Here is an 18,799-nt window from a genome sequence, read left to right on the forward strand (position 1 = left end):
TCAGGGAACTGCAATATCTTGTTGTTATTAACGTCTTAAATTATAGCTAGACACCCTGTTTTTCCAGTTTTCGAGGCAAGTTATGAAGGCTTTTTTTTTTAGCGCTGAGCTGATGAGACATTAAAGGTTTCTTTTTCAAATAGTTTGGCTGTTGGGTTGCTCCTTTCACTCACACCTGCCCCTTGACTTAGAAATTGTCTCCGCCTCTTCTGCATCAAACATTGAATTTACATAGGCACAAAGAAAGTGTGGAAGGCCGACAGCTCACACCGTCATTAAGATGAGAATGCAGGAAGAGCAAAGCAGCACAATGGTAAGAGAAATCTAACAATCCCCTGCCTTGCTGCGAGTCTGACTAACCAGGGCTTTCCCACAGGAGGGAACGGTGCTGAGGATACCGCAGGATTAGCAGATGCATGCAGGGCTGCTGGCAGCGACTAAGCCAGCAACAGGGAGTGAGTCGAAGTTCTAGACATGAGTCAGGTTTTGAACTTGTTGTGGTTTGTAGCGGCTCGAAAGGCTTTGTATGGCATCACTGCAAGAGTCTGTGACTGCGAAGTGATGGGCTTACAGCTGGTAGAGCCACTGGCTGCTTTGGAAGGGAGGGCTTGCTTTCAACAAAACACTGTAGTTGAGCTCAACATCCACAGCACAGCCTTGGCATTATTTTAATGCCTTTACCAAAGTGCTTTGGCTTATTAATTCAGTAAGATCTTGCTAATTATGCAAGCCTCCCTGGAGAATTTTAGAGATGCTCATAAGAAGCATGATAAAATTATTTCTTAAAATATATGTGACAAAAATAAGACAAAAGCAGTGGAATGATACATGCGTTTAGCAGCTAAAGTAAAAAAAAAATTCTCTGTATGCATGCCTTTTCTTCTGGAATTCTAAAAGGCAGAAGGAAAGAAAATGAGAGGAAAGCATGAGGTCTGGATTTGTTTTGTTTCTTCAGAACTTTCTGTTCGTGCCTTTTAAAACAGTTTGGCATAAAGATTTGAGTGGGAAGACTTGAGATGCTGCCTCAGTCCTGATGTTGTCGGTGGTTTTGCCATTTATTTTAACAAAATGTTGATGTACTTTTATATGCTGTTGCCTGTGCCTATGTCAGAGATGGATTAAAACTTAAAGGTGCAATTGCTGCACAAGCTGCTGAAACTGTATGAGTTTAATCAAAATGAGTGAAAGACATCTGCTTTTCCCCTTGCAAAGCCAAGTGCAAAGACATTGCTAACAGCTCAAGTTTCCCAGAAGATGCTCTCTGTAGTATTTTCCCTACCATTACTAATTCTAGATGGATTATTCTAACAAGAGTGCACACAGACCCTTGCTTAGCTTCATAGGTATGTCGACTTTTGCAGAACAGATGCAAACTCATAAACAATTCTGCTTTGCTCTGCAACATTTTTCATCTGGAGTTTTTATGCTTTTTTTTGTATCTATAGATAAAACACTTTTCCTTAATCACAGAAGAGCAATTAGTGCTGGATGTGTGAAAAGTGCACAGAATAACAGGCACTCTCTGAGTCTTTGATTCGGCAGCACTCTGAGGTGTGAAGCGCACACTTTCTGTTAGATCATCTTCAAGGACTTAATCCCATGGAGGAACTTGGATGCCTAGCAGACAAGTCACTTCACATGCTAAGTCTGAAACTTAGATACTAAGAAATCTTGCCTCCTCTTCACTGCAGAGGTACCTACATACCTCAACACCCACGTTTGCATCCAGTGAGTTCCTTGCATGCCTGAACGTGTGCTTCTGGACATGCTTTACCTGGCTTGGCCTGTGCTGGATGAACAGACCCACATGCCACACGTCAAGTCCTCCCACTGAGCATGGTCACAACATTAAATGCTCAGGGAGCGCAGGTAGGAGGTCTGGACTCAATGTGTTTGTCAGCCTGTGAAGACTTTAGCTGTTTTACTCACAGCAGTGTCCCCAGCCCCAGCTCTTCTGCATTCCAAAAGAGGTGTCTGCCTGTCTATTCCTTTTGCTTTTTTAACTGTTACATTTTCCTAGGCATAGGTGACAATTTGGAGAGCAAAAGAAAAATAATACTGCCATATGGTGGCTAGGGTGCCCATAGACACCTGCCAAAGTGTGTGGAGATGTAGGCTCTGGGTAATAATATATCTAAATTTAGCTTGGAGTAAGAACTGTAGCCCAGTTTCCAAACCCTGACCCAGGTGGTGCCCCAGTCACTTGGTTTGGAAGTCATGTGAGTGAGTGAAAAAGAGACAAAAACTGTCTCATGCAAAACAGAAAAGCTGCAAGAGGAGGGAGCTGGACAAACCCAAGAGAGCCTGTGCAGCCATGCAGCCTGGCCAGGGGCTCTGAACAGCTCCCTCTCTATGGAGCCCACCCAGCTGGCTCCCAGCCACTTAGAGGGAAGATCTACAAAATTGTGTTCAAACAAAGGAGGATCCTGGCAGGTGGAGGTGTTTGGCCTGGTGGTGCCCTGTAGATGATGGGGGTATTAAGTGCAAAGACATGAAGCAGTGGTAGGAAAGGTTCCATAGGCTGGAATTTGGAGTGAATCTGGAGGACTCTATGGCAAAGCCTTGTCAGGTTTCTAAGCCCTGCCAGGGTCATGGCCAAGGCATTTTGAAGATTTCTGTTTTGAAGTGTCTCTTCTCAGACTCTGGCTGCAGCAAGGATGCTGCCACCTTCTGTGTCTGCTGTGGAGGACTGGGTCCATTATGGCACTGTTCCTGTTGTGTATCTGGCCTGATCCCCAGTGAAATGGGGAACTTTCCTGGGAAAAATGCTGGACATTAGTCCAAGCTAGTTAAAGTCAAAGACAGCTAAGAGGCAAATAGCTCCACAAACACTAGCAAACACGAAGAATGATTTCTGATTTTCAGTGTCTTGTGACCAATAGCCAGCTCCAGGTGAAGCTCTTCTCGCTGGGACATTTGCAAAGACCTTGCTGCCATATGCATTTGTCAGTGGCTAACAAGGCACCCTTGTCACATGCTGTAGTGCACCACGAAACCTCTGGGGTCCCCAGGGGAAAGGGGCTGGGGGTGCCAAATTAAGCTGTGGAAGTGTGTGGGAAATTGCTTCATGGCCACACAAAGCCCATTTGCTTTGGAATCCACTTAAAGTTTGGGTAAATACACACAGTTTAAAAATACCAAAACCACAAAGTAGCCCTGCTGCAAATATCCAATAACCCCACAGCTTTGGCACTCTCTTGAGATGCAGGTGTTGGAAATTCAGCTCCCTGTTCCAAATTAAACAGAGGGAGTATTTGATGTCGTCCCATTTTACTCAAAGTGTGTCATACACCTGCACCAATAAATTGATCTGTGGAAACCATATACTCCTCTGAAATGTGCTAACCATACCCTGTAATCAAGTCTTTAGTCTTTATTAAAGTTACAGAAATACATTTTAATCTGTTAAAGAACAATTACTCAGAGTGCAAGCAGAGGACACAGCAGAGATTTAGGAGAAAGATGTTGCAGGGCAGACTTCTTTAGTGAAGGGGTAATAGGTGGTATCAATGTGATCATCTTAGGTTTGCATTTCCGGGCTTTTGAGTGGCTTTGAAGTTTAAATGTTCTAGCATTTTCTGAACACTGACATTTGTATTGTAAACTAATTGTTTTTATTTGAGAAACTGCTGACTGAGCTAATATACTTTTCTGATAGTAGGCATCCTGACTTCAGCCAGCTGCTGATGCTGCTTTGGGAGCAGGAACAGCACAATTCTATCTTTATGTTTTAAAAATTGAAGTTACTCCCTTTTGGAGGTTTGCTTTATTTGGCACATAAATTAGGGAGAAAAAAATTGTATCTCTGTATACAGCTTTGAGTTCTTCCTACAAGAAGAATATGTGTGTGAGAAATAAACAGGACATCAGGGTTTCAGGTGAGGAGCTTTATATATGTAACAGTCTGGGCAAGAAAAATGTACAGAACTGATTCCATGCAGACAGGCAAACTCAGTCATTGTTTCCTCGAGGCTTTAAACTTACGTCACCATGAGGTGCTAAGAGACGGGGCAGTCTTATGGCAGAGTTTTTGTTAGGTTTTTTTTAGTTCTTTTTTTTGTTAACAGATTTCTATATCCAGTATGTCATGACACGACAACAAAGATTAAATGGTTTTAATTGGCATATAATTTACGTGGGTTTGGGTCACTTAATTACATCTGAATAGAAAAATAACAAACACAGCTTATTAGTAACAAAGAAAAATGCTACCCTTTCAGCTGCACACTTGTGGGCTGAGATTTGATAGAATTAAGCTCAATGTAAAAATAACTCATCTGTCAATACCATCATTTATCATGAAAGGAGGAGCTCTCTGCAGTGCATGGTTTGAATTAACTGTCGCTTGCTGTCAAAGTGACTGAGATGCTGCGTACACATTTGGCACTTGTGCACATACATGAGTTTTTGTAGATGTCTTTTGGAGACAGAGCCAAGAGAGCCAAAAAAAGACTCTGAAAGCAACCTGAGCACACATGTGAACACAAGCACTTGCTGTGCACCGAAAGCTTTGTCCTTTAAACAAGTTTCCTGTTTGCCTTTATTGGAGAAGAATTAGCTTTCGTTGTTCGCTGTTTTAAAGCTCTTCACTTTAACATGCCCTCAGGTCCCTGCAAGGTGACACTTCAGACAAGCTGTAAAAGAAATGTAGTTCTTCAGTTGCATTGTGCACTTGATAGTTTTATCTTCTAGAAATTATGTTTCTATAACCCTTTTTTAAATTTAAATTAAATACTCATGGAAATAAATAATTTTCTATTATGGGGCTTTGCTATAGAATACATTGCTACCACTACAAATATGACTTTTCCACTGCTTACACAGAGCAACACATTTAGTCAGACTAAGCCATCTTCTAAGAGCTGCCCCTAACCAGGGCCTGCCTGATTCAGAGTCCCTCCAAGGGACTCTGAATCAGGCTGACCTCAAATCTTGGAGAGAAACAGGTGTGCCAGGAGGCAGGAAGAGGCTCTTCTCACAGCCCTTCCAAGTCATAAACAGGACTGCTGCTGTACTTCAATTTGCAAGATGATCTTGACATTGCCCACCCCTTTGCAGGCAGAGGCTGATGACACATGGTGCCACATTGCCCTGGTAGCACTAGGCACCAAGCAGGTGAGAGCGAGTTGCCTGGGATTTGTGTCCAGCACCTTCTTTCTATGGGGAGTTGAATGGCTCTGGAGAACAGGTGCATGAAGGGAACAGGTAGAACAGAGGGTCAGGGTTGCAGCAAACATGAGTGTTGTAGGAAAGGATGCTCAAATCCTGCTTGGGTTCCCAAAAGTATGAAGAAGAGCAGGGACATGAGCAGTGGCTGTGGGAACAGCACAGGGTGCTGGCAGCGGGAAGGGATACCTGCTGCTTTCCACTGAGGTGCTGCTCTAGCTAGAGTGGAGTGGGGAACGGCAGCCAGAGGAGTCACAGAGCATTAAAAAGGAGTCATTGACCTCACAAAGCATGTGTGCTGATGAAAAACTGAGTTAATCAGAGGCAAAGGACCGAATGGGGACAAAACCAGCAAATGCTTGGAGTACAGGGAGAACGACTGCATGTCTCTGGGGGTGGAGAAGGAATTGTTGGTGAATCCAGAGCAATTGCTGTCTAATTCATTGCTGGCACTCTTATTCTTGAAAAATATAATGAGCACCAAACTTTGAAGTTCCATTTTCAGAACAGTAAAATAATTAGATCAGAAACACAAAGAGGGGAGAAAGTACAAAAAAACCTTCATAGGCTGAAGAAAAACTATCTTGAGCCTAAAACATGTCTATGGATGTACAATGTAGTCCTGCATGCATATGTACATATAATATATATGTACATATAACATAAAAATAAGTATTCCCATTTTTCATTGGCTCAGAAGAAATTTTAAAAGTTCCAGTGGTTACCAGCATACAGAAGTTTCCTGGAACCTTTTTAGCATGTTATTGCAGTAAGAGCTGTTCAACACCAGCAACCGATGCACATTGTGTACAAATACAAAATACATTTATACCCCGGCCAAGTAGTTAATCACAACAATTATGTGAACAATTTCAGTTAATGTACAAGTTTGTCATCCATATTCATATTTGCATCTTCTGATGGTCTTTTATCACTGTTTGTTACAACTTGTTTTGGGAGACACTAAAGATCCTTCTGGGAAGGAAGAATACAATGATTCTATATGATCGTGGACTTGGCAGTGCTGGTTTAATATTTGGACTCAATGATCTTAAAGTCCTTTTTCAATCTAAATGGTTTTATGATTTTGTGTTTAGGCCAGAAGGCCTGTAACAGTTTCTTGAAAATTCTGTTATTTTTCATAGGCAGGCAGCAGTGAAGCAGCTGCTTAGAGCCAGGTATTTCTGTTTCCCACTCCTGTGGCTCCCTGTGATGGTAATCTGAACTGGCCTTGCGCGTGTTTTTGGTTTTGGTTTTTTTTTGGGCAAAGCTGTGCACAGTTCATTGCATTTGACTTTGGGTTCAAGCAGCATTCTGCAGCGCTGTCAAGAGCTGAAATGTCAGAATGAAATACTGCATGCTATTTCCTCAGAAGCTTGGTGTCACAAATTATGGAGGCTCCAGGCTAAGTGTCTGCAACATTTGCCGTGATTGCTGCAGCAGAGCCATGCTCCATTTTTAAATACATTGGTCATGGGTTGATGAAACCCATTTCTCTGAGAATCTTTTGCTGTCACCAGGAAGAAGACATCATCCCCCAAGAGAAAAAAAAAAAAACAAACAAACCAAAATTACAAAATGGCCCACAGGAAAAAAACCCTAAAAAATAATTATAAATGGTAACAGGATACCTGTGGCCAAGCTGAGATTGATGCTGCAGCTTCACATACAGTTGTGTCCGTTTGGTGCTAGTGCAGATGTTTTTCCTCCCACCCAAGTTGGCAAATGTTGAATGTTGCAAACTTAACCTGCCTTATTCAGATTTGTAATGGCATGAGGCTTGTGTGCTAGCTGGGACATGCAAGTACCTGGAGTCCTAGAAATGCTCATAATTTGCATTCTTAATGAAACATAATTTACAATCCTAAATATAGAAAGTTTTCTATAACTGAAATGGATTAAATCAGCTCCTTTTCCCCAGATCTCAAACATCTCTGTCAGCCCAGAAGTTTTAGAAGAAGCCTGTAAAGCCCTGAGACTTAACTGCTTGACAAAGGAGAACCAGAAAACCCAAGAAAGATCATTCTCTTGGGTTAAATCCAGAACATGTTGATGGGTCCTGCCCAACAGCAGGTCAAACCTGTGTAGGAACCTTAGTTTTTTGCTAATCCTGTATTGCTTTCTGATCTCTGGATCCAAGATAGGCATTATGAAAAGCTTCAGAAGGGCAGGTTTTTCTAACTTTAAAGTTTTGCATTAACTACCTATGCTGTCATCTTTTCTGCCTTCTTTTCTCTATCAATTTAATTTCAAGTTATCTGCTCAAAACCATTTTTAAATGCCCTGGATTAATGGAGCATTATTCCAAATGCCATGGTAATTCTTCACCATGGAAAATGCTCCGTAGCTGGTTCTACACCACAAATTGCATCCTTACACCCCAACTTTTATTGGGCCTTTGAGCAATAATATGATATAGACAATAAGTATCTCTGCCAATTGCCAGGTGTTAATTTTCTCATTATGACAGACGTTTTCTGCCTGCATCGCTTCAAAGCCTTCAACAACTAGCTCAACTCCTGCTAATGCTAGAGTTTCAGCAGCCTTGAGCTCTGGGAGGTTCAGCTGTATTTCTTTATATCCTGACACTGTCCTGAGCACACTCTTCTGTCTCTCCTATTGTTTGCTTCACCTATCTCAGTGCGCTATGGCTTTGCCTCCCACCAGACAGATCCAGTGTAAAATTAAGTGCTTACTACCAAGGGTTTTCCTCCAAAGAAATTTAAGAACCTGAATTAAAGTAGCTAACCACAGCTTTCTTAGGGACAGGATCCTAAAATGAAGAAATCAGGCTTGCCTCAGAAAACATGGGAATGACATGAATTGATGGCAACAGTCCTTCTCATTGTCTCCCACCAAGTCAAATAGCTCCTTTCAGTCCTTCACAAGCACTTGAGTGGTTACCGCTTCCCTGGCACTGGGGGTGGCTTAAGGATCCCGCCCAACTCCTGGTCCCACAGCCTGGCTGCCAAAGGCAAGGAGAGGCTGGGCCAAAACACAGGTGCCCACACAGGCAGCCAGAGCCATTTCATCCTTGCGCCCCATGCCGCAGGCTGGCGGCTGTCGTGGCTTCTTCCCTGGTCACACCCTTACACACTCCTTCATGCCTGTCTGTCTTTTCCTCCACCCACTACCTGCATCAGAGGTTTGATTTCTGCTCCCCCCCACCCGTTTCTTTTTTTCACCTCAAAGTGATAGCAATTCCTGGTGCATTTATCTTGGATGATGAGGTTGTTGTAAGATGAGGTACCTGCAGCAGCCAGTCTGCGGTTGATTTGAACGCAGGCGAGTCTCAACAATGAGCTTAAAGGAGGGTGTCAGGTATAAATCTTGTCTTCAAACAGCCAGGGTGCATTCCAGACTTCAGAGACACCTCTTTGTGTGGAAGGTTGGTTGAGTTTTTTTGCCTCCTTTTTTCTTTTTCTTGGACCTGGAAGAGGATGAAAGTGACGGGGTGTGTGCGTTCGTTTAGGCTGATAATGAGAGTGGGGCTCACGGGCATAGTAATTTGGCAGCCTCTTCACTTCCTGTAACAGTTTCAAAAAAAAAAATCATTCAAGGGCTGCTTAAAGACAAACATTTTTTGTTTAAGTACTGGTGGCTCATTTTCTGAACACCTATGCAATTAATCTTATTTGTATTAAAGAGGCAGGCTGCTTTTTGTAAGGTTTTCTGAGCTATAATTAATGAAGATCAAAAATGTTACAGAGACATAATATTTAACTTTTCATAGGTGCAACTGCACAACATCTGCAGCAATTAGAGAAGCAAAAGAAAAAGGCATTGTGTTGGGGTTTCTTTCCCTTCAAAGTGTCTTTGTTAAACCTCTTCAGTATTCTAGCTGGGAATGTAATTTTTGGTGAGGAGACTAATCGATACTAAAACCACAGATTTTTTTTTTTTTTTTTTTTTGCATTGATTGTCAAACACATAGTTCAAAAATATTATCAACTCTGTCAGACTTGTGAGAACTGAGCCCATGAAGCTGAGTGAAGAGCTACTGGTATTGCACCTTGAAGAATCAGATCCAAACAAGAGTGTTTATTGCTTCCATAGTAGTTTTCAAGCAAATGCATGAGTGTGTTAAAACTTCAAAAGCATCATAACAGTTTCATGATTTTACATGTAAAAAATCCTGGATGTTTTGCCACTAGGAATTCTGTAACACAGATTATCTTTTAGCTGGGCTGCTTAAAACATAATTAGTTTTTAATAAGTAGTAGCTTATTTATCTCTGGATGATTAAATGAAGAACTCTGGAATGCATCACTTGAAGACATATGACAAGAAACATGCATAGATCTACTTTGGCACTAGTTGCCTCCCACTTCACCAACCTTTCAGCAACTCTAGGAAAAAGAAAATCTGGTTTTCACTGGCTTGAAATCAAAATGTCGATGGCTCCAAGTGTGTCACTTGGATTCACAAGGCAGCGTCAGCCTTTGCCTTTACAACAGACACACAGCACCCTTATGCCAGGGATTGCCTGTTTCATATGCATGTGGCATCCTGCTAGCACTTTGTTAGATTAAAAAAAAAAAAGCTGCAACTGCATCATTTCTATTACTATCTGAACTCTCCTTACACTGCTAAAGCAAAATGATCTCTGTCATCTCTGTGATCTGCAGTTAAGTTTGATGTCAAACATTGTTTGAGGAACAAGCTATCCTGGTGTGATCCCAAAAACCAAGAGAGGCACCATCTGATATGTACTAAACCACATTAGGAATGAAAGAAGAATTAATCTTTGTCCTTTCATTGTGGATGCAAGTGTCACATGAAAGGTGACATATGAAGAAGTTACAAGCCATGGATACCTACTGCACCATAGCTGTACCATGAAAAGTGCTACCTGATGACAAGTCTCTCCATCTCCAGGAGTAAAAAAACTGCATGTTTAGAAACCTGGAAGCAACTATGAGCACGGGTTCTGGGCAGTGCTGAGCACCCTGCTGCTGTGGCCCAGCAGCCTACACCCCAGCTACTCCTTCCCAAGGAGAGAGCAGCTCAGTACCCTTGTGTCTGGGGGTCTTTGTATTTAACCCATGCTTGATGTCTGAAGACAGAGAGGTTTGGTTAGAAGAAATGTTTGCAAAACTAATAATGGAATTGCACATGCTGATTGCATCACGTTTATTTCTGTTTACTTTGTGACTCATAAATTTCCTCATTATATGCAAGAAAAAAAGGCTAAAAATTACTTGTATTTCAATGTAAAGTTATCCATCATATACAAGAAATATCTGGTCTCCAAATCTAACCCCTTTCAAGGTCAAAGCCCAAGCAGGGCCAGTGGTTTGAATGAGAGCGTTGGGCTTTGTGCAGAGGATGACTGTAGCAGGATGGCTGGGAGGTGTCAGAAGAATTGGCAGCAACATGCTACCTCAGTCCTAGCAAAACCAGGCACAAGAAAATGTCAACAGCTTCAGCTTTTCTCTTAATTACAAAACTATTATACATTAAAAAATGCACACTTCCAGGACTAAAATCTGTACATTCTTTGAATGTTATCCAGGTTTTTACATTTTAACTGAGGTGAACCCCTCCCACAATCCCCCCAGTTACTCATCTTTCCAAGCACTCTTTCATCTTTTATCTTTCAGACTGTAAGATCTCTGAGAAAGAGACAGTCTTTATTTGTGTATGTACAGCACCCGCATATTTAGCACTAAGCTCAAATGTTTGCCTACACTGTAAAATAGTTGCCAAACAGTGTGGTTTAAGAGCGTGTCAAGGGTATTAATTTCTAACAATTAAGAAGGGAGTGAGAAACAGCGTGAACAAGCTGTAGTTTTTGTTCAAAACAAAGTGATGGAACATGGAACTCCCTGAAGATTTCAATCAGAGAACTCCAAATGCAGTGTTGGTCAGTACGCAGCTGAGGTTGTCTGTGCAACAACATTTCTGCACCTCTGCTTCTTTCTGCCTCATGCTCCTTGTATGCTAATCACAGCCAACATCATGAAAAGGTTTTGATAAGGATGTTCTCAGGAGGAGTTGGAGAGCTCTGGGAAGCTACAGTCACTGTACTCACATTTAACAGGCTCTGTTTGTTCAGGAAAATGAGGTGTTTGGGGATTTTTCTTTACCTCTTCAGCCTGCCCCCTTTCATCCAACAGATCTACTGTGTGAGGCCCCAGATTTTTGATCCTGCCCTCAAAACACAGGCCTGCTTCAAAGTCAGAGGAACAGTGCCTTTGATGGCTTTTACTTATTATACCATATAGCCCCTACACATATATGTTCTGTTTATAGGTAAAAACACAGCTGGTTTGACTCTGTATGGCAATTTTCACATGACATGATTCTTTTTTCTGGTGACCTGCAAGAGTATGAAGTAAGTCGAAAAATAGTATTTTGTCTCTCAGATCATGTAGAAACAAATAATTGCATGGGCACCAGCCACTGGAAATTTATATCTGTCTTATTTCCCCGAAAGAAAACAGGTTACCATAATAACCTGAAATCAGAAAATCACTCTGCATCTTTCTTTTATGTGGTCTCAAAGATGAGATCTTTTAGTGTTGTTTTTTTCTGCCTGTGATTTTAAATGAATACAAGATCCTCTGAAGAGCTGTATTCATTTGCCTGCCTACGTGTGGCTACTGCCTTTTAAGCTGTGCTATGTAAGATGTCCATGTGAGCTTGGCAGGTCTGATATAGAACCTTGAGGGGACCCACTGCCTTTTGAAGTGGCACACTGGGGTCAGACAGATGTCCACAGGACATCTCAGGTGCCACCACCCCCCTGTACGTGGGCAGGTATGTTGAGCCTTTGTTGAGGCCAGCAATGAGAAGAATTGCTTAGTTAACAGATCCAGAAAGCTCCTGATCCACTGCCCGGTCTTTAGACAACTTCCTTTTCCCCAAGAATATCACACATTTCTTCTTCCTTGCTTTCATGGGTGTTCCCAGCTACTCAAGTAAATACAACTTTTACATTTGCCACTGGATATGGTGGATTCCTACCTTAAATGTCAATATGATCACTTTGCAGCACCCTAGTAAGGTTTCAAAATTATGTAGGTATTTTATTATCACAAATATGAACTGATTATTAATGCCTAGCAAATTTCTATGAAAATCACAGAACAGAACATAAAAATTTGGCTACAATATAAGATCAAAGTAGGGGTTTCTTGAGTGTGAGAACCAATAACATTGAATGTCCAAAAAGTAAGATCACTCCATTTATAAAAAATTGCACATTTCCTATGCCTTGTGAAAATTACCCTCATGTTTCCAAAGATGCCTGGAAGAAAATCAGGCTTTGACATTACTGAATGAGTAACATGAGGTATACTTCAACATATAAAATTGCTAGATAAAGAAATGGCACCTATCTGGTAACCTAAACTGCTTTTTTCCAAGCCTGACCTATTGCAGTGTCTAGAGATTTACACTAGCACTTTGTTCAAACCTTCAACTTAGTGTTATCATCTGGAATTTCAGAAAAACAGGACCTGTTCTTTAAGTCAAACCTCACTTCTCTCTGGATCCATTTCTTTATGAAGACACATGACAAAGTGTATCTACATCTGAGGCAGGTCATGGATTTGTTTCTCACAGTGGCAGTAGGCTGGCAAGGATCAATGTACAATATTGCTTGTGAGGAGTAATCCCATTTTAAAATCTAGCAGAGAACTACCTCTCTTGCATTCCTTCATGCTCTAGATCCCAGATTTTTGGTACCTTAGAGGAACTATCTTTGTGCCCATTGCACTGAATCCATGAAAAGCAAATTTGAGTGTGTGATGGGAATGATCTGTGGTTATGAAGTGCTTGTAAAAACATTGTTTGCTTTACCTTGCACACAGTGCTAGAAGGTAATAACAGAAGAGATGCCATGAGTGTTCCCAGGGCTGCTGAGCCTTGGAGAGCCCATCTTCTTGGCAATCCCCATCAGAAGTCAGCGTGGAGCTGCCACACTAGGAATTCAATGTCTTTTCTAAATACAGGCTTAGGATGGCTGGCACTTCAGAGGAAGCTCTGTGAGAGGGGAAGTCTGGCACATCTGGGGACTGTCTGTACATTGGTCTCAGTGCCTTAAATGTGTCAAGATAAGGACCAGTTTCCTCAGCCCTGTGTCTATCACCAGAGTTCTCCAGGCTACTTTTGCAGAGGCCTTTGCATCAATGTTAATAAAGATTAGACATAGAAAGGAGTTTTTCAGCCAGCTATTTCTTCACATGCACACACTCAAAACCTGCTAACACTCTTATTAAAACAATTTATAAATTCAGTTCTAATTCAGAAAGAGTTTTAGACAGTAATTCTGGGAAATAGCTTCGGAAAATACAAAGACATTCAAATGTAGGATTTGCTATGTGAAACAGTTTACATGTTTATAATATTTTACCTGATAAAATTGCTTATTTCTTTAAAGGGGAAATTTCTTTTAAAATCTTTCCCAAAACCATGGGCAAACCCCTTTGACCAGGCCTTCTTTGTATGCACTGTTTCATCCAGCCTGAGCTCAGTCCTCAATTTGGCCAGTAAAATGCCCTGGAAGTATGTCCTTCTGCCCTCCAGTCATGCTAGGAAAGCATTTGCTGCCTGGAGGCACAGACTGCCAGACCTGCAGCAGTGCCACCAAGCCATCTCCAAAGCAGCCATGTTTACTCCAAAGGCTGAGGAAAGGAGTGCTTGGCTTAGTGGCTTTCCATCCTTCCTAACCAGAAAGCTGCTGTTTTTGCTCACCCCAAAGCAAAAAGAAAGTGGGAGAGCAGCTCAAATAACAGCACCAGGGCTTTAGGACCTAGATTCTAGCAATCCTAGTGTTCACAGCGTGAGCCAAGCACCAGACACCTGAGAGCACTGAGGTGCCCACAGGGTGTCCCTGCTGAAGAGCCTGGCAAAGGGGAACCAGGGAGGGTCTCCCTGAGATGCCTGTGTTGAGAGGGAGGGTGAACTCCAGAGCATTCCCTACCTGTTCTCTGGTATGTCTGTGTAGGGTGCTTGGGGGGAAAATATGGGCTTCCTCAGGATCACTGCTCAATGCCATAATGGATGGCTAATTATAGGTATTGCAGTGAAAGAAGCAGCCCCACGGAGATCTTAAGCTACTAGACTTTCAGTGGAGACGTTATTTCTGGGGTATTATTCCCACAGGCCAAAGTACAATTATGGTGTTGGTTTATGTTTCCTTGCAAAAAAAAAAAAAAAAAAAAAAGAAAGCTAAATGAGCAAAGTGTACAGTTTATAATTAATCCTCCTATCAAAGACTCACTTAGACAGAGCTACACCTTTGGCTTCCTCCTTGTAATGTCAGTGATATCTGGGAAAGTCTCTGGTTTGAATGTGTGCACTGCTCAGGCTCTTTACCCTGTGCTGTGCAAACAGGGTGCAGGCTTGGTGCTGCCAGGTTGGTTTCACTTTCTTTGAAATCATCAGGAAACCTTATCCTGTATAGTAAATGAAGAGAGAAAGAAGCCCTTTGCTATGCAATACTCCTCCAAAACAGCAAAGAGAAATTAATGTTGTTCCCTCTACACATAGGAGACCAAGAAGGAAGTCAGGGGCCTACTCATTCATATTGGGAGCCTTGAAATATTGTTATTTGCACCTGACGACTCTAAGGGGAGATAATTGCAGTACAATTTTTGCATGCTTGGCTAATAATTGCCTAGAAGTATTTTCCCACAAGTTGTCCATAATTAGCCTCTCCCTAAAAGATAATCATATGAGGAAAAGATTGAGAAAAATTAGCTCTGATTTCCAAGTAGTGAGAAACCATTTTGCCCTCTTCAAAGTGTCACTTCCTTGGGCAAAGTGACAGAAAGACAGATGCAGTTTGAAAGCTTTGAGTGCCATGGAAGTGGTCTTTGCTAGGACACACATTTCTGACTTGAAAATAAAAATGGGCAGAGTTTGACAGAGTTGGAGTGGTTTGCAAGCTGTTTCTTGGGAAAAGGCAGTGGAAGAGAGAAAAAACTATCAGAACTGAGGACTGTGCATGTCTGTCTGGGATAAATTCAAAGTCAGGGCACTGTTTCGAGGGTCTTTTGAGTTCACTCAGGATGTCCTTGAAGTGCAGAAGCTGAAAGTTCATTTGTGTCCAACACTTTGTGCTGTACTACTGAGAAACAGCATGCGGCGGGATGGTGAGAAGTCATTAAAAATAAGGAAGATAACAGATAGGACTATATTTTTCAGTCTTATTCATATAACTTCTATCCCAAAATATGTGGAAGGATTTTATGAAAGGATATACAAATTATATGTAATAGTTTTTTACAGCAACATGCATTTTAAACATATGTAGAAAACACAGCACTGTGCTGTGCTTGGAAATACTTTCCATTTCCATTTAGGGTGTGTGTGTTTGGAGCATGTGACTGGAGGGGTAATGTTTTAGGTTTAACGAAAATGGGCTCTGGACTGTGCTTCATAGGGGAAGCTCAGAGATTTCATCTAGAAAGAGCAGTGGGACTTTGGTAGCTTGGCCACAGTGCAGGGAGTGGGGTGGTCCTTTGTGGGCCTGCGTTCCCGAGACTTGAGCTTGAAAACATTCCCTTTCTCAAGCATTAAGCATGGTTTAAATAGGATGCCTGTTTTCTGATCTTAAACAGCACTGTCAGCAGCTTGATACTTCAAAGACCGTGCTAGGCTGCTGGCTGCATGCCAATCCATGAAGGAAGGGTGCCCACATCACTTGGCACAGCAGCTGTGTTTCTCTTTGTCTTGTCTCCAGTCACCAGTGCCAAACCTGCCCCTTTGGTAAAGCCCAGGATCTCATCTAAGGCCGTGCCCACTAACCGCAGGCCACGTAAACAATAGCCTTTGCAAACATGATTAATTGTCTCTGAGATGTACAGCAGCCTGGGGAGTAGCTCAATCTCTAGCAGAGAAAACCTGTTCCCTGAGATGCAGGTACATGGGAACAAACAAGAGTGGAGGTGGGCACTTTAATTACAAACCCAGGTAGTCTGTAGCAGAAGCATCCCAACCCCCAGTTCTCTGAACACATTTAAAGGATGAAAGTGAGTGATTCATGTGCAAAAGAGGCACTAGTCATCACTGAATATCCCAGTCCTAGAGAAAGCTGAGTATTGTTTTTAAAGCCCGTTGCTTTCCCAAGATGTCAATTTGTATGACAGGATGCTAGCTGTATTGTCCAAATGCTCTGTCAAACCTATCACAGTGACAAGGAAATACTGTGCTTCCCTCTGAAATTCCTTGAATACCTAGTGCCAGCAGTTCAGCTGATAATGCAAAGAGGGATGAAAGCAGATGGCCTTGTTTAGAAGTGACTTCTCAAATGGGCTTTGACATGCTCCCTTCATTTCTCTGTACCATGTCATTTCAATGCAAGCAACAGATCACAAATAAACCCTTTGGTACAGGAAAGGCTACGGCACTTCTCATATGTTTTGTAACTGAACTGTTACTTAATTGTCAATGTGCTAGTGATTATTCCATTACTTGGAATGTATAGAGTGTTGTATTTCAGTCTCTGAGCTCAAATTTGGCTATTTTCAAGACACTTTTCAGGTTTCTGATCAAACTGCTAAGTATAGGTTTATGTTACGGTAGGTCTCTGGTGCTTATAGTGGTATTTTGATAGGGAAACTATAAGACTACTTCCTTTAAGTGCATTGAACACCCACCGGTTTTATCTACATGATTCTCTTTTATTAACTCTGTCAACTGCCATACAGAATGTGCTCTTTGTGTCTCATGGCTCAAATCCAGATGCCTCCAGCATCTTTGAGAACTTCACTGCAGACTTCAGGGGGTTTCACCTGCACAGCTGTGCCTGATGCTTCACCTCAGGGAGGAAGCAGTCTTGTTCATCCTCAGCTGCCAGGCTGTACTTTTGAAACAGGGTTGTTCAGACAACCCACATCCTCTCAAGTGTCTCAGCCCCTCCTAGTCTAGGAACAGTGGTGTCTATCCCTCACAGGCCTGGAGTCAGGCACCTCAGCATACACCCTACCTCAGCAGATGGAAGTGAGTGCCATCACACAGAGAGCATGGCCCTGTTCACAGAGACACAGCTGTGTCCCTCTGTGCCTTCCAGGGTAAAAAAATGCTGGATATTACATCTTTAAAATCCCTAATACAAGAGAAAAATCTCTAAAGGACAGGGGGGAAAAGCCTACCTAAAAAATAAGGCTGGGCTGACTATGTCTGTTTAAAAGCACCATAGAAAGTGTGACCAGGAGCTACTGCATGCACAGCATGCAGTTTGCATAGCAGAAGAAATATATCAGTGTGGCAACAAGGGCCTCAGCACAGAGCCTGAGGTATGCCTTGGGCTTTGCCTCTCCTGGCTTAGCCCCAAAATATACTAAAGTAGCCTGGAAGCTGCTTTGACTCATATCCAGCTATAAGGGCTCCAGTGGACCATGGAGGCACAAGGCAGGGTGTAGTAATGGTTACAGGTTTTCTAAGTTATCTGAAGCATCTATGGCAACTTGTCAGACTGATCCATAGGAAGATAACTAAAGTCTACTCAGCTGCACATGAGCTCACCCTCTTAAGACAGGTCCAAAGCTTCAGAGAAAAAAGCATGTTTACATAAGAGAAAATATGTTTCCCATATTTGCTGCTTCCAAAGCGATCTACAGCAGTCAGTCTATCATGTGAATTATCCTTCTGTGCTTCAGCCCCTCCCTTTAAAGCAAGCTCCTACTATGCAACAAAACAAACAATTCTGCTAGTCTACTTACCTGTACAGGTCATGCTCCAGCCTCCATTACTGCAGCTCACTTCTAGGACAGCCTCCCTTCCTTGCTGGATAGCCTTCAGTAATGTGAGGCCAAGAACAAGAGCAGCACTACGCAATGGTATGCTGTGTTTGAGCCACCTAAAGAATATGCACCAGGGGTCTGCCTGGATTTCCTATGGGTTGGAAAGGTAGCATTAGTCCTTTCTCACACTTGTAGAGCAGTTTCTCATATACACATATACATACATACATATATATATATGGGAAGACCTTGTCTTTCCCTATGAGAGGCGATTCCCCTTTTCCAGCTGCAGCACAATCAGGGAGTTTCATACAGATACATCTCAGATAAAGTTGCAGCTAGAAGGGCTGTCAACATGCAGGACTTAAGCACAGTATGGCAGCAGCAGCTATTTCAAGCAGGGGAGAACAATTACATGTGTGGCCCTCCGTGCTTTTGTAGCTTCACGGTGATGTGAGTCTTAGGCTGTTCCAACTTTCTTCATGCTGGATGTTAAAAAAATAAAGTAAGCAGACTGAGAATGCTCTAGCAGCCACCTTCAGAAGAAGTCTTGGAAGTTTAATATGCTGTAACTTGATGGGTTTAGTTCATATTACCAGTTCAGGTTCTGTCCTAGATTTCCCCCCCCCCCCCCACCCCCTGCTTACAAGCCTTTAGTGTTATTTTAGCTTTTTGCTTATGTATTCATCATAATCTGTGAAAATCAGAGCTGACACAATGACAAAAGTTGTCATATTGAATACATTGTTTACTTGGCTTGAACAGTTATTTTTATAGTCTCTCCAGAGAAAGTTTCTTACTCAAATTTGCCAGAGATATTCAACAAGTTTAACTAGAAACTTGGCATTTCTTCTTCCAGAAATTCTTCAAATTATATTTTCCAACAACAGTCTAATTGACAACATCTTGCTTTACATAGGCACACATCCTCCTGCATT

The 18,799-nt window shown here is 42.1% G+C and overlaps 1 protein-coding gene across 1 annotated transcript in view; it reads left to right on the plus strand.

Annotated features, from left to right (window-relative positions):
- Positions 1–280: 280 nt before the first annotated feature.
- The window catches only part of EDAR (ectodysplasin A receptor), a gene marked incomplete at both ends in the record, with an annotated part of 61,955 nt that continues 43,436 nt past the window's right edge, over positions 281–18,799 (plus strand). The window contains one exon of the mRNA XM_084225620.1: positions 281–313. Within this exon, the coding sequence (XP_084081746.1) occupies positions 281–313 (33 nt within the window). The remainder of the gene's footprint in view (positions 314–18,799) is intronic.

Source organism: Fringilla coelebs (assembly GCF_963513975.1).
Source record: "Fringilla coelebs genome assembly, chromosome: 2".
Lineage (NCBI taxonomy): Eukaryota > Metazoa > Chordata > Aves > Passeriformes > Fringillidae > Fringilla > Fringilla coelebs.